The following is a 15,972-nucleotide window of genomic DNA, read 5'->3' on the forward strand; positions in this document are numbered from 1 at the left end:
AAGAAACCTAATCTAAACCTTTCTTCTTCTTCTTCTTTTTTTTTTTTTTTTTTTAAATCTGACAGCTAGGTATTACTCTTAAAGCCACTGTTGCCTCCCAGAAGGAAATAAGTAATAGTCCTCACAGTGGGTGGATGTTCTTGCTTCGTGCATTTGCCGCTGAATTTTTATCTTTCCTGGTTTCTCGGGCTTATTTGAAGAATTTATGCTGTATCTCTTTTTTTGAAGGCTTCTGTTCACATTCTTCCTCACATTTTTCATGGATGGCGCTATAGATTATGTTGTTAATTATTACAAATAGAGTGTGATGTGTGCTGTCTTTCCCAGGATGTGGCAGACAACCAGATAGATTCTGGGGACCTGATGGAGTGTCTGATACAGAACAAACACCAGAAGGACATGAATGAGAAGTGCGCCATTGGAGTCACTCACTTCCAGCTGGTCAGTCCATTTCCTGTCTTGGCTGCTGGGGTGATTACTGAATATCGTCCTGCTTTGTAACAACCAAGACGTTGTGTTCTTCTCATTATTTCCAGTTATGTGCCCTATTTAGACTTCTCTCAGTAAATGTGACTTTTTCAACTGTGTCCAGGCACTTTCCTCAGCTCCTTAGCATTCAGTGACAGAAGAGGCGTAGCCTAGAGAACGCTCACTGTAGAAGGGTAGAGACCAGAGCAAGCAACTCCTGCTCTGGTTAAGGCTCACATCACTGGAGTGTGTCATTCTGTACAGTAGTCTTCTCTTTATCTCTTTCCCCCATTGTGTGCTGGAGGTTGAACCAGGGGCTAACCTTACAAGCAGTTTTCTACTGAACTAAATCCCTACACTGCATATCCCCCCCCTTTTTTTAAGTCATATAACTCAGATGTACCTACCATTTGAATAATGTTTGTAATAACAGGAAGGAAGCTAAGGAAGTTCGGTGTCAAGCACTTTGTGCAGGAAGGATAACTAGTCAGTCAGCTGAGGCTATTGACTGCTCAGAGCCCACATGATTGCATTTCTTGCCATACTAGAATCTAGACTCTAGTAAAAGAAAGATGCCAGAACAAGTATAGTTTATGTCATGGCTACACAATCTGGGCTGGTTCAAGGAAGAGAAACAAAACCAGGGCAGGAGTTGGGGGATGAAAGGACTGTCAGAGGAGATACTAAGGAATAGGACTACACATAGAACCCCGAAGGAAATGCCCTTGGAAACTGTGAAGATCTGTCAGGGAAACACTTTTGTCATAGTAAACCCAGATGTGTGATATTTGAAGGACAGGACGACCAGTGTGCTGTAAAGGGGGAGTCATGAGATCTCAGCAGATTGAAAAATTCTCATGAGCAGTCTAGCCTCAACCTTGCTGTATAGCCAAGGATGACCTTGACCCTCTAATTTTCCTGTGCTGTGGTTTTATAGGTGTGTACCATCATACCGGGTGTTTTTTTTTTAATATATTTATTTATTTATTATGTATACAATATTCTGTCTGCATGTATGTCTGCAGGCCAGAAGAGGGTACCAGACCTCATTACAGATGGTTTTGAGCCACCATGTGGTTGCTGGGAATTGAACTCAGGACCTTTGGAAGAGTAGGCAATGTTCTTAACCGCTAAGCCATCTCTCCAGCCCCATACCGGGTTTTTATGTGAAGCTGGGAATCAGTCCCAGAGCTCTGGGCATGGTAGTGAAGTGCTCTGTGAACTGAGTTTCATCCTCAGCCTGGACCAGACTTCTGGAAGTTTTATGCTGATATTAGCCATTGCTGTTAACCATGGTTTGCCACAGAGCTGATTTTCTTTCTCATGTTTTAGGTGCAGATGAAGGATTTTCGATTTTCATACAAGTTCAAAATGGCCTGCAAGGAGGATGTGTTAAAACTTTGTCCCAACATAAAAAAAAAGTACGTGTCTTAATTGATCTGTCCTGCCTCTTGAAGTCTCCATCAGCCTCCGAATGAGTATGTAGGGTATGAGGCAACTTCCCGCTCTCTGGCAGTAGTGTTCCAGAGATAGCCAAACCCTGGCACTGTCTGCACAGACTGTAGCCACAGCTCCCTCTCAGCCACATTTGGTCATGGATAGTCTCAAAAGTAAAGCCCCTGCAGTATGGGGATGTTCTTGATATTTTTTTTTCAGCCTCAGTTTAGACTGCCTCTCTGAATCAGGTGTAGATGTCCTGAGAAGAGAAAGTTGCTGAGTCACCTTCTTCCCAGCACCTCCCAGTGTGGTGTCTGCAGAGAAGCCACACAGCCTCACTGAAGTAGAGCTTTAATAATAAGTCGACTCAACTCCCTCGGGAATTAGGCCTCAGTGAGGTTTTGACAGCACATCTGCCCAAATCTTACAAGTTGTTCTTGGGGGTGCGGGGTGTCGTTACTAGAATACATTTTGCCTTCCATGAACAGAGACCAGATCCCCATTTTAGACTATTTTTTCTGTACCTTTAGGGAATGTTTCACAGAATGTGAACAATAACAGCATTGTTCTTTCTGTGGTCATATTGTTTCTAATAAACAAGCCACAGCAAGTGCTTGAGACTGCAAATGGTATCGAGGTCATATTGTTTCTAATAAACAAGCCACAGCAAGTGCTTGAGACTGCAAATGGTATCGAGCCCGGTGTAACCTTTTCCACTCTATCTATATACCATGACACAGTAGGAAATTAATGGTAATTATTTATATGGGTATTTGGGGTGGCCACACATCTTTATCTCAGAACTCAGGAGACTGAACAGGAAGACTGTGAGGTCCAGGCCATTCTGGAGTACATTGTGAGGCCCTGATTGGATTTTTTTTTCCTTTTCGTTTTAAGAAAAAAATTGAAACAATATACTATATTATATATTAATATAATATGAGTATAGATACAATATCTTCTAGTCTGTAGTTCTGCCAATCTTGGCATACCTTTTTTTTCCCTTTCAAATTCAGAACTTTTACCTTTTCAATTAAATGAGGTGATTCTTAGTGTTTATTTGACATCCAGATATGCCATATTATAGCATGTTAACCTGGTCTTTTCAAAACATGGTTAATAAGAAGAACAGTTAAATTATTGAAAACAGCAGTGACAAGAGAGACATTAAAAAGCATAGTGTACAAATATAAATATGCATATATGAATTAATTAAATATGCATATATGAATTAATTCTGGGTACGTAATGTGCCCCCTGCCCCGTTCCAACCCAGTGCCCTGGCATTTGCCTCACTCCACCCAGTCTTATGCCTTCTCCTTCCACGGCAGGGTTGATGTAGTGATCTGCCTGAGCACCACTGTGCGCAACGACACTCTGCAGGAAGTCAAGGAGCACCGGGTATCACTGAAGTGCCGCAAGCAACTCCGTGTGGAGGAGCTGGAGATGGTAATGCTTCCAGAGACAACAGGACCAGTGCTTAGCTGCAGAGAGACAGGGACAGGGAGATGGCTTCTGCTACCATTGTGAAGCATGAGATGTAGTTACAGTTCAGAATCTTTCAGTATGACATTAGCTGCTTCTTCACTGTTTTGAGTTTGGTTTTAAATGATAGAATATATTTTTGGCACATACCACTAGGAGCCAAACTGGGATATATTCAAAGCATTTATAGTCATTGGATCAGTACTGTCCTCAGGGACAGAAGACCTTAACTGTCCACTCATCTGTCCTTGGCATCAGTTTCATCCTCTGGCCGCAGGACGGCTGCCCGAGGCAGCTGAACTACCTACTTCACTTTTCAGCTCCTTCAAGAACGGGGGAAAGAGAAATATCCCTTTACCTTGAAATAAAACTCCTTCCCTTAAATTTAGGTCTGTCAGCTTGGGGGCCATGGTTACTCCCCACAGGGCCCATCTTAGACAATTGAGGAGGGGAGGGGAGCATATGACAATCAGTGTCTTCTCCACACTGCTGCCACCTATAGAGGTCATTCCTAGACAGTATCCAGTCAGCAAATAAGTCTGTAAACATCCCATCTTCAGGGGGCCAGAGAGACAGTTTAGTGGTTAAGAGTACTGGCTACTCTTCCAGAGGACCTGAGATTAGTTCTCGGCACCCATCAGATTTGCAGGGCATCTTGACACCTCTGACCTTCTCAAGCCCTGCACAGACCCACATCCAGGCATGCATAACTACATATAATTTAAAATAATAAAAGTAAATCTTTTAAAAGATATATTGACATCTCTAGCTTAAAATCATTTCCCTTCCCACATTGACTCATTCATGCAGACAGAGGACATTCGTTTGGAACCAGATCTGTATGAAGCCTGCAAGAGTGACATCAAGAGCTACTGTTCTACAGTACAGTATGGAAATGCTCAGGTAACACTTCACTTTTATGTGTGTGTATATATACATATGTATGTATATATAAGTTTAGTTTTGAGACAAGGTTTCTCTGTGTAGCCTTGGCTATCCTGGAACTCACTTTGTAGACCAGGCTGGCCTTGAACTGGAAGAGATCCGCCTGCCTCTGCCTCCCAAGTGCTAGGATCTAGGATTATAAGATATCTGAAGTCAAGTTAAGCAATCATTATTGCAGTCAGTTTCTCTCTAGTGTAGTGAGACAAGGACTGCCACATCTAATCAGCTTACTATCCTACTGGGCAGTTCTAGATTGCTGTTCCCAGCTTCTGCCATGCAGCTCCTCTGTACCCTTTCTGCCTTGCCTTGTCTACCCAGTGGGTTCCTGGTATTCGTTTGGGTATTTCTTCTCTATAGCTTCCCCAGTCACCCCACATCCGATATTCACCCCATGCTCCACTGCACAATTCATCTGTCCGTCCGTCCTCCCTCCCTCCCTCCTCCCTCCCTCCTTCCTTCCTCCCTCCCTTCTTGTCTTGTTTTGTTGCTGCTGCTGTTGTTGTTGTTGGGTTTTTTTTTTTTTTTTTTTTTTTTTGAGTTCGGGTTTCTCTATGTAGCCCTGACTGTTCTGGAACTGGCTCTGTAGACCAGGTTGGCCTCGAACTCAGAGATCCATCTACCTCTGCCTCCTGAGTGCTGGCTGGGATTAAAGGCATGGCGCCACCAGTGCCCGGCTTCGTGATTTTTTTTTTTTTCTTTTTTTTTATGTCTGCTCTCTCAGCTGCCTAGGACCTTGCTTTGGTGCTTTAGCCTTTAAGATGCTTTCTTTTTTCCTGTCTTGTCTCTGTAGTTGCCAGTGCACAGTCTGAGTCTCCCCCCCCCCCATCCCTGCCTCTCTCTCTCTCCGTAGTTACTCTTTCTTTTAGATTTGTTCTGTTTGATCTATAATTTCAGTGGGAATGAGACCAGACAGGGTCTCGACTTTGTCATGGAAAACAGGGTCTTCCTCTAATACTGCTCTGCTTTTCCTTTTTTCTGGAATTCCATGGACAGGTGGTGCACCCAGGTCTCCCCCAGTGTCCTCCTTCACCTTTATCTTAATGCTTTCCAGCCTTGGTTACTCTGTCTCTGTGTTGCATTTGAGGTAATTGCTCACCTTCGGTTACCCAGCATACTAATTTGTTGTCAGTTCTCTTCTTTTCTTTATTTTTAAATCCTCATTTTAATTGTTTGGATAGGAATGTGCTATACCACTGTTTGGGCTTTTCATTTCCTAAATCTTTGCTTGCTTCTTTTCATAACTACCTGGTCTAGATTTTTTTTTTTAAGATTTATTTATTATGTATACAGTGTTCTGTCTGTCGGTATGCTTGCTGGACAGAGGGCACCAGATCTCATTACAGATGGCTGTGAGCCACCATGTGGTTGCTGGGAATTGAACTCAGGACCTCTGGAAGAGAAGTCAGTGCTCTTAACATCTGAGCTATCTCTCCAGCCCCCTGGTCTAGATTCTTTATCATGTTTTTCTATATTGTTCCAAAGACATTACATATATTTTTGCATTTTTTCTTTGACCTATTTGCTTTGTCCCTCAGGTTTGAGTCCTTTGTTATGTTTCGCTTCTTAAGGTGTCAGTGTGTTTTTTCTGGTTGGTGGTTCCTGATTGTCCTTAAATCCTTCAGAGAGATGTCACGGCTTCACGCAAGAGCCCCAGCAGATTATGTATTTTATATCTAAGATTTAGAATAGTGAGTAGGTTGCTTCAATATATACCTACCTCAGCATTCAATATAGACTGTCCCGGGCTGGAGAGATGGCTCAGTGGTTAAGAGCATTGACTCTTCTTCCAGAAGACCTGAGTTCAATTCCCAGCAACCACATGGTGGCTCACAGCTATCTGTAATGAGATCTGGTGCCCTCTTCTGGCCTGTAGGCATACACGGAGGAAGAATGTTGTATACATAATAAATAAATAAAATCTTTAAAAAATATATAGACTGTCCCATGATACTTTTTATATTGCCACTCAACCTTTTCTGTCATAGCTTTTCATAGTTTGCCCTCTGAGATGTTATTTGTCATGGAGGATTGGGTCCAATTCATACTTAGCATCTAATACTATTCTTATAAAATATAAGTTGATTTTAATTGAATCTCTAGAAGACTGCCTGCTCTCTCTAGTCAGTCAGTGAAATGTGTGCTCCAAGAGGAATCCTAACAAGGGATGGCTGAACAAAGTAGAAAAAACTAGAAAACATAAGTGAATTTCCTTTTTAGATTCCAGTACAGCCTGCTGATCACACTGAATTTTTGTCATTTGGTCCACGGTTGGCTCTCAGGTTATAAATCCATGAGTATAAGTCTCCTTAATGAGAAAGTCCTTAATTCCTATTGCCTGAAATTAGAAACAAAAGATCCTGGGATAGAAAAACGGTGTCATCCATTGAATTACATGTTACAGTCAAAATAGATGAGTTTCAATCCCTCATATGCTTCCTAACTCAACCATAACTCTTAACATCATAGATTATTGAATGTCTAAAGGAAAACAAAAAGCAGCTGAGTACTCGTTGCCACCAGAAAGTATTTAAGCTTCAGGAGACAGAGATGATGGACCCAGAACTAGACTATACACTCATGCGAGTCTGCAAGCAGATGATTAAGGTAAGGAACAAGTGTGACCCAAGTGACAGTAACAACATGAACCCCTTTTTGTTGTAGCCTATTAAACATGGCTAGCATGGTGATTTCCCCAGCTGTGGTCTGTAGTCAGCAGCATTGCCTTCTCCTGCCAGTTTGTGGCTTTTTGAGTTTCCAGAATCTCTGGTATGGAGCGGACAGTGTCCATAAGCCCTCCAGGCATTGTGGATGCTGTTTGAGTTGGAAAATCACAGAACTGAGCTAATAAGTGGCCAGGATGGGTGTGCTGAGAAAGCCATAGTCCAGAGTCTTCATCAGACCTCTCTACACTCAAGATGTTTCTTTCTTTTTTAAGATTTTTTAAATTTTGTTTTATGTGTATAAGTCTTTCACTTGCATGTATGAATGGGCACCATATACATGCCTGAGACCACTGAGGCCAAAGAGGACATTGGGTTTCCTAGAACTCTAGTAAGATGGCACGTCTGTGCTGGGAGCCAAACCCAGGTCCTCTGCAAGAACAGCAAGTGCTCTTAACCACTGCGCCATTTCTAGTCATGCAAAATGTGTTTGTTTCCATTCGCACATTTTTTCTTCAAGTGATCCTCCAGTGAATGTTCTTAACCTGTCTGTATATACAAAGAAATTAAACGAAAGAAAATGCAAAGAAACTTTAATAAAACTGCATTTCAGCTTCCCTTTAATATACAGTGCTGATCCTACCAATAAATGTCTGTGCGGATGTAATGTTTATTTATTTGTATGTGTGTGCATGCATGTGCCAAAGAAAGGGGGAAAGGAGGGAGGGAGAACATGAACCCAAAACAAGCAAGGGAAACTTGGTGCCGAAATGTCCTAGCAGAGTCTGAGACTCTGTGATGCAGACACGCAGGATAACAAATAGAGATGGGGTTCATTACCAGACAAAACTGAGCTCTTGTTTAAGGACAGTAGTAGACTATAGGAACCAACCTCACATGCTTGGTAGATTTCAGCCCCTATACTTAAACCACATGGATCCTTACTCCAGATCCCTGTTCGCGTGGGTTAATAGTTGTTATTTCCTAAATTCTGACACTGGTTGGGTAGTTAAGGCTTGAGGGCTGGATAGCACCTGGTCTAGTGTTACATTTGTACTTACACAGTAATTGCACTTGTGAGGTGGCCTCTACTGTGACTTAGCCATAGTAACCAGGTAAACCCATGCAGAATGTAACCAGTGTTCACAGGGAGAAGTGTGGAAAATGTTGGCTGTAGGGGAAAAAAGTAAACAAGGGACCCTGAGTCTGGGCACCTACTGATGCCTTTGTCTGTAACTTTCACGTTTTCATGAGTTCCCAGGTAGATGTAAAAGCAATCACAGATAGATTAGTTGCTAGTTTGGGATAGCTTTTTTCATATAATTTTGTTTTCTTTGCAGCGGTTCTGTCCAGAAGCAGATTCCAAAACCATGTTACAGTGCTTGAAGCAAAATAAAAACAGTGAATTGATGGATCCCAAATGCAAACAGATGATAACCAAGCGCCAGATCACCCAGAACACAGGTACCATCCTGACACCACTCTCCTGCTCCCACGGAGTGTAGCCCACGTGGAACCTGCCAGACATGTTACCTAAGGGTGCCACGTAGCTCATGGATTTGAAGAGAGGAGCTGAGCCTGCATATGAGCTGTGTATCCCTCCTCCTTTGAAGCCTACCCAGGAAATTAGAACAAAGGTCAGGGAAGATCACTGAAGATCTGGACAGCTGCTCTTGAAAGTCACAGAGGAGGGGTCAGCACAGGGTCCCCAGGAAAGGGAATTCTACATGTTTACTCAAACTTTATGAGCATGGCCAGTTGTTTTCAGAAGGGAAATTTCAGCTCTTGACTAGGAAAGCTTGTAGCTTAGCCGACCGAAGTGTTATTTCTTTCATGGCACCTTCAGAAATATCTGTTCTGGGCAAGGTTTCTGTTGTCTGCTTTAATATTGGACCAGAAAGCCCTGCAGAGCTGCTGCAGAGAGGAAGGATCCTGAGGAGCAGTGATGTGCTCTTGAACTGAGTTGCATTGCTTATTAGCAACAGTGGAAAGATAGGTGTGCACAGTTAATCCCAGCACTTGAGAGTTGAGGCAGGAGGATTGTGAAATCCGTGTCTCAAAAAATGTAACAAGAAGGCCTGCCACCATGTCTTCCCTACTATGAACGGATATATTCCTTGAACTTCAAGAAGGCCTTCTCTTCTTTAAAAACAACACTAGTCCTGGCATGATAACTCATCTACCATTTATTAACGTAACAGATTGGTGTTTATAGTCATGACTGTTTGTATCATTATTAATTAAAAACCCAGAGACAAATATTGGGGTTCAACCTGAAGGTCTGAAAAGCAAAGCAGCCAGTCACTTGTTCTTACCTCTACCTCAGTCTGAAATGGTGATCCTGCCTCCAGGAATCTCAGAATGGAGACTGTGTGAGAGCTGTTTCCTCTCATCCTCTTTAGTTTTGGGATTAAGGGCGTTCACCACTACTGCCCAGTTTCTATGGCAAACTAGTGTGGCTACTAGGACACTGGTGTGTGTCACCACTGCCCAGTCTGTAAGGCTGATCAGTGGGGCTGTTTTACTCTCTGATATTTATTAAAATACAAATGAAATGTCAGACTATTGATATAATATGCCCCCCTTTGAAAGGTGAATTTCCAAAAATTTGTGAAAATTCATAGGTGAACCATTTTACCATATACTGATAAATTTTTACTCTAGATTACCGCTTAAACCCCGTGCTAAGAAAAGCCTGCAAAGCTGACATTCCTAAATTCTGTCATGGTATCCTGACCAAGGCAAAGGATGATTCGGAGCTGGAAGGTCAAGTCATCTCATGCCTCAAGCTGAGATACGCTGACCAGGTACTGACTGGGCTCTCTACAGCTGGAGATGAGCATTTTCTCCATGGCCCATCACCGGCATTTTCCTCTTGTCCTAAGGCCTTTTTTGCCTTCCTCTAAGCTGGGTTGTGAGAGCTCATATAAAAACTGATGCTCTCGGGTGCTAATGAGTTCTCCCTTTGTCACCTCCAGCGCCTGTCTTCAGACTGTGAGGACCAGATCCGCATCATCATCCAGGAGTCTGCTCTAGATTACCGTCTGGACCCTCAGCTCCAGCTGCACTGCTCAGATGAGGTAAGCCATGTGTGCAAGGGAGGGCTTCTTGGAAGAGGTGACTGGAGAAAATTCTTTTTCTGTACTTTCTTCCTGACTGTGATTCCTTACAGGCCCGTCTTCTGGGTAAGACTTGCAGTTTCTGTGTAACACTGAGCTGGACTTGGCATTAGTTTGCTACTCTACAGTACTGTGTCCACATTTGTCTGTTAAATATGAGTATTTTATTACTTCTACACGTAGTGAGGTCCTCCCTTATAGCCCCTCAAGACTTACCAGAAAAGTAGAAGTGCTCTCCTGATGACTAAGTGCCTGTCCTTGGAAATTATTGGTCTTCCTGGCTAGAAAAGGCCACTTGAGGAGCCCTGCATAGACTCCTAAAACTGTGCAAAGAAGTGTTTACTCTCCTCTCTGGAGATGATGTTTGGGAAGTCTGAGGGAGCATGTCACATGCAGTGCGTGCCAAGTTGTAAACCTGAGCCAGGTGTTAAGGGTTTGTTTTTAGTATTTTCCTCCTGTGGAGTAGCCTCCTTTCCTGACAAGTCCCGGAACAATTGCCTCTTTCCGAAGTGACAGCCTCTGAACTGTGAAAGAGATCAGAGCTTGGCATCTGTCGCTGAGTGCAGATGCAAGGAGTGCACACTCCACTAGGAAGCTGCTCCAGAACCCTGGACACGGCTGGGAGAATCCACACTGATTCTCACCTGTCCCTGAGAAGTAGACCTATTCAGAGTCAGCAACAAGCACCAAGTATTCTGGGCTGATTGGGCAGGGTTGATCTTCTCTGGAAGCCAGTTGTTCTCAGTAGGGTGGCCCTGTTTTCTTGTCTCCTGAGCAGATTGCCAACCTGTGTGCTGAAGAAGCAGCAGCCCAGGAGCAAACAGGCCAAGTAGAGGAATGCCTCAAGGTTAACCTGCTCAAGATCAAGACAGAGCTGTGTAAGAAGGTAGGCACGCCCTCATCCTTGCCTATCTCCTGCCTTCTTTTCTCTTTTTCCTTTTGATTCCCTTCTATTATTTATCGGAAGAGAACCATCGATTAATGAATGGTCAAGGACCATATTACGTTTTGAAAAGAGGTAACAGCATAGAATGCTAGTTTAGAAGGCTTATATTTTATATTTGAATACTTTTTTCCCCTGATTTTTTTTTTTAAAGATTTTTATTTTTGCCGGGTGGTGGTGGCGCACGCCTTTAATTCCAGCACTTGGGAGGCAGAGGCAGGTGGATCTCTGTGAGTTTGAGGCCAGCCTGGTCTACAAGAGCTAGTTCCAGGACAGGAACCAAAAAAGCTACAGAGAAACCTTGTCTCAAAAAAAATCAAAATAAATAAATAAATGCAGCTTGATATTGGCATAAAATAGTCATGTGGATCAATGGAATTGACTTCAAGACCCTGACATAAATCCACACCCCTATGAATGCCTGATTTTTGCAAAGAAGCCAAATATACAATGGAAAAAAAGCATCTTCAACAAATCATAATTAATTTTGACATATAGAGAAATGCAAATAGATTCATAGCTATCCCCATGCAAAAACTCAAGTCCAAGTGGATTAAAGACCTAAGCATGAACCTGATAGAAGTATAAATAGGAAGCAACCTTGAATGCATTGGCACAGAAGACCACTTCCTGAATATAAACCCAGTAGCACAGACACTGAGATTGAGAATTAGTAAATGGGACCTTCTGAAACTGAAAAACTTCTGTAAGGCAGAAGACAAAATAATTTTGTCAATAAGAAACATGGCATCTTACAGAATGGGAAAAGATGTCACCACCCCTCATATGCAAAGGACTGACAACCAAAATAAAGAACTCAAGGAGCTAGATATCAAAATACCAAAAAATTCCATTAACAATGGGGTACAGATTTCAACAGAGATTTCTCAACAGAAGAGTCTTGAATGGTCAATATACACTTTTAAAAGTGTTCAACATCCTTAGTTATCAGGAAAATGCAAATCAAAGCAACTCTGAAACACTTTACTATATTACACCTCTAAGAATGGCCAAGATTGAAAGTGCTAATGACCGGATATGTTGGAGAGAATGTGGATTTAGGGGAATACTCCTTTATTCCTGGTGGGGATGCAAACTTGTACAGCCACTTAGGAAATCAGAATGGTAGGAAAAAACAGAAAATTGGGAATCAATCTACCTCAAGACCCAGTGATATTGCTCTTGGGCATATACTCAAAGGATGTTAACCATATTCATACCACAAAGATACTTGCTCAACTATGTTCATAGAACCATTATTCATAATAGTCAGAACCTGGAAAAAACCAATACCCCACAACTGAAAATGGATAAAAAGTGTGATATAGCTACAGAATTGAGTATTACTCAGTGGAATAAAAGCAGTGACACCATGAAATTTGCAGTTAAATGGAATTAGAAAAAAATCATTCTGAGTGAGGTAACCCAGACCCAGAAAGACAAACATAGTATGTATTCATTCATAAATGGGTATTAAATGTAAAACAAAGGATAACCAGGCTACAGACCTCAGGCCCAGAAAAGCTATGTAACAAGGAGGATCCTAAGAGGGACATATGGATCTCCCTGGGAAAAGGAAATAGATGGGATGTCATTGGTAAATAGGGGGCAATAGAGTAGAGGGGAGTGGGAGGGGGATAGGAACATTGATATAGGTATGAATAATTTGCATTGGTATGGATTTTAAGGTCAATTTTGTTATATGTATATGTATTTCTGATCTTTATTAAAGTATTGTGATTGTGTAGTTTATTTAAAAATGTATATGTATAATTAGGAAATATAGGTTGTTAATGGATAATCATCAATAATAGTCAAGTTTGTAGTCATGTTAGTTAGATTTTCTATATATATATATANTTCAATTCCCGGCAACCACATGGTGGCTCACAACCATCTGTAAAGAGGTCTGGTGCCCTCTTCTGGTCTGCAGACATGCTCACAGACAGAATATTGTATACATAATAAATAAATTATTATATAATAAATGTATTATTGTATACATAATAAAAAAAAGATTTATAAAAAAAATTCAGCTGGAAAAAAAATTCAGCTGGGCATGGTGGCTCACACCTTTAATTCCATCACTCACATAACAGAAGAGATAAACATTTGTGGTCTGTCTTTGCTTCCTGTAATTGCACTGTGCATAAATAAAATACCTGTGGAATTGAATTTAGTTGTACTGTGTTTATATCCCTCTTGCTCAGAACATCTTTAAACTCAGATAATTCAAAAGGACAGAAATGGGGCTGAGGAAATGGTCGAGTGGTTAGGAGCACTTGCTTTCCTTCCTGCAGTCCTTTCCCCAGCAGCTGTCTCAGGCAGCTCACAACCACCTGGAAGTCCAGCTTCAGGGGACCCTGTGCCCTCTGGCCTCCACAGATAACCGTGTCATGTACACATACCCATACACATGCACATAAAGTTAATGAAGATAAATCTTTTTTTAAGGACATATATATCTAAAGTAGAACATTTTATAAACAAAACATACCTTTATTTGGTTCAGAAATTAATTTTTTTTTAATTATGTGTTGTCTGCATGTGGGTATGCAGGAAGCCAGAGGCATTGGCTGCTGGAACCCAACTCAGGTCCTCTGGAAGAGCAGCAAGTGCTCTTACCACTGAGCTGTTTCTCTAGCCTCTTGATTGAGAAGTGGCATTTGAAAGTTAGACTAATAGGCTGTAAAAGTTCTTAATCATCAGTCTGATTTTTGAATTTCACATTGTTTATTTTTCCTTAAGTAACAGAGTATTATATAATAAAAATACCAACATGTAGGTATTTTAAAATAAGGTAGCATACCAGATGCCAAGAACTCCTGCCTGATCATCCAATCTTGTACATACTGTTCTTAGCTTTCTTTAGCTCCTACTGTATTCCTCAGAGTAGTTAGCAAGTTAAACTGGGTTCCAGAAGTCTGCCTTCTGTGCATACATGGCCACATACCACCCACCTGTGCCAGGGTACTTTGTAGTTATCTCCCCCCTTTGGCCTGTCTGTTTGCATGTTCTGTAGAGTAGCCAGCAGACTGGATACGTTTCCTCTGCACAGCTCTTTCCACAATGAACTTCCCTTTCAGGAAGTGTTGAACATGCTGAAGGAGAGCAAAGCAGACATTTTTGTGGACCCAGTTCTTCACACAGCATGTGCCTTGGACATTAAACACCACTGTGCAGCCATCACCCCTGGCCGAGGGCGTCGTAAGTAATATTTATTGCTCTGTCCCTGTCTGAACTCCTTTGTACTGGAACGCTGCCTTTGAGTAACCTACAGCTACTCTGACTGTGTCTGTAGCCCAACCACAGACAGCCTCTCCTAGATGTCTGCTAGATGGTAAGCTAGGCCTTGGTGGCAATGAATTTGGGACTAATTTTGCAGGTTTGAAATAGCCAGAGTCAAAGATTTAGTGAAAAGAAAAACGAGTTATGTATTAGGGAATCAAAAATTTAGTTACAGCTAAGCATAGCGGTGTACACCTTTAATCCTAGTACTTGGGAACCAGAGACAGGCAGATCTCTGAGTTCAAGGCCAGACTAGTCTATATAGAGATTTCCTAGACAGTCAGGGCTACACGGAGAGACCCTGTCTCAAAAAAAAAAAAAGTTAAGTCACAACCATGTCCTCTTTCCTGCACTGAGCATCCTGGGTCTATAGTGGGACAGTGGCAGCTTCTTGGTATCTGAAACCAGGAACACCCAGTGAAAATAAGAGGTGTGAAGAGGTTGTGGGCAGCTGACACTGGAAGTCACACTCCTTACCAGTGGGATCTTGAGCAGGGTTCCCAGAAAGAATTTGACTTTATTGGTCCTGATGAGCTGAGTTCTGAGGTGCTTGGGAATCTTCTCCCTGAAATTACAGAATTGTTTCTATACAGTTGCAAACTTCTTACATTTGCTTCCACAGAGATGTCCTGCCTAATGGAGGCCTTGGAAGATAAGCGGGTGAGGTTACAGCCAGAGTGCAAAAAGCGCCTCAATGACCGAATTGAAATGTGGAGTTATGCCGCCAAGGTACAGAGCAAGAAAGCCCAACATGGCAGCTCTTCTGCCATTTACGTCTTTGTGGTGTGCATCACTGTCTAACCTTTGATAGAAATCTAACAGTAGATAGAATCAAAAAATGAGGCCAGGCAGCAGCGCATACCTTTAATCAATCCCAGCACTCAGGAGGCAGAGGTGGGCAGATCTCTTGAGTTCAAGGCCAGCCTGGTCTATAGAGCCGAGTTCCAGAATAATCAGTACTACACAAACCCTGACTAGAAAAACAATATTAAGTCTCTAAAACATGATTGTTCCTAAATCCAGAGCTACCATCTCCCTTGCTGCAGCCTAGCTGGGTCTGCAAAGCTCTGTCAGACCAGTACTCTTGGTACTCAGTTTCCCGCAGTTCAGCACTGAAAGGTTATCACTTGTGGACCCCAGTTAGGTAGAACAGCCAACACTGAGTCATCTTCCCCTACTGTTTCCCTCTCCTTTCAGCTGCTCAAGTGTGGCTGTGACGTAGAGAGACTTACTGCTTATTGTGTGCTAGAAAATTCTGTTAATCTTACACCTCCTGCTCTGTTCTTAAATATATGTCATGAACATAGGAGCTGGATTCCAGGATGATGTACTTAGGGAACCTTTTGGTCCTGATTTTCTGAGTCGTGATTACATAGTGTTCCTGATGTGAACAAGTACTTACAGTGCAATGATTACACTTATAACATGGTGCATGCCTGTAATCCCAGTGTTTGGATGTTAAGGCAAGCATATCACAAGTGTGAGGCCAGCCTGAACCATCCTCTAGCAACAATAAAAATTAAAAGAAAGCTGGGCAATGATGGCACACACCTTTAATCCCAGCATGTGGGAGGCAGAGGCAGGTGGATCCCTGTGAGTTCCAGGCCAGCCTGGTCTACAGTGTGAG

General features: G+C 42.3%; 1 protein-coding gene across 2 annotated transcripts in view; it reads left to right on the plus strand.

The window, feature by feature from the left end:
* Window positions 1-15,972, plus strand: part of Glg1 (golgi glycoprotein 1) — an 87,865-nt gene that overhangs the window by 66,363 nt on the left and 5,530 nt on the right. For both annotated transcript variants that reach the window (XM_050143596.1, XM_050143595.1), the window contains 11 exons: window positions 328-441; window positions 1,801-1,889; window positions 3,237-3,354; window positions 4,201-4,293; window positions 6,802-6,939; window positions 8,336-8,459; window positions 9,660-9,802; window positions 9,974-10,075; window positions 10,893-11,000; window positions 14,144-14,264; window positions 14,968-15,074. In XM_050143596.1, coding sequence (XP_049999553.1) covers window positions 328-441; window positions 1,801-1,889; window positions 3,237-3,354; window positions 4,201-4,293; window positions 6,802-6,939; window positions 8,336-8,459; window positions 9,660-9,802; window positions 9,974-10,075; window positions 10,893-11,000; window positions 14,144-14,264; window positions 14,968-15,074 — 1,257 coding nt within the window. The remainder of the gene's footprint in view (window positions 1-327; window positions 442-1,800; window positions 1,890-3,236; window positions 3,355-4,200; window positions 4,294-6,801; window positions 6,940-8,335; window positions 8,460-9,659; window positions 9,803-9,973; window positions 10,076-10,892; window positions 11,001-14,143; window positions 14,265-14,967; window positions 15,075-15,972) is intronic.

This window comes from Alexandromys fortis, unplaced genomic scaffold, assembly GCF_014885135.2.
Source record: "Alexandromys fortis isolate MF-2015 unplaced genomic scaffold, M_Fortis_MF-2015_v1.1 scaffold_1, whole genome shotgun sequence".
NCBI lineage: Eukaryota > Metazoa > Chordata > Mammalia > Rodentia > Cricetidae > Alexandromys > Alexandromys fortis.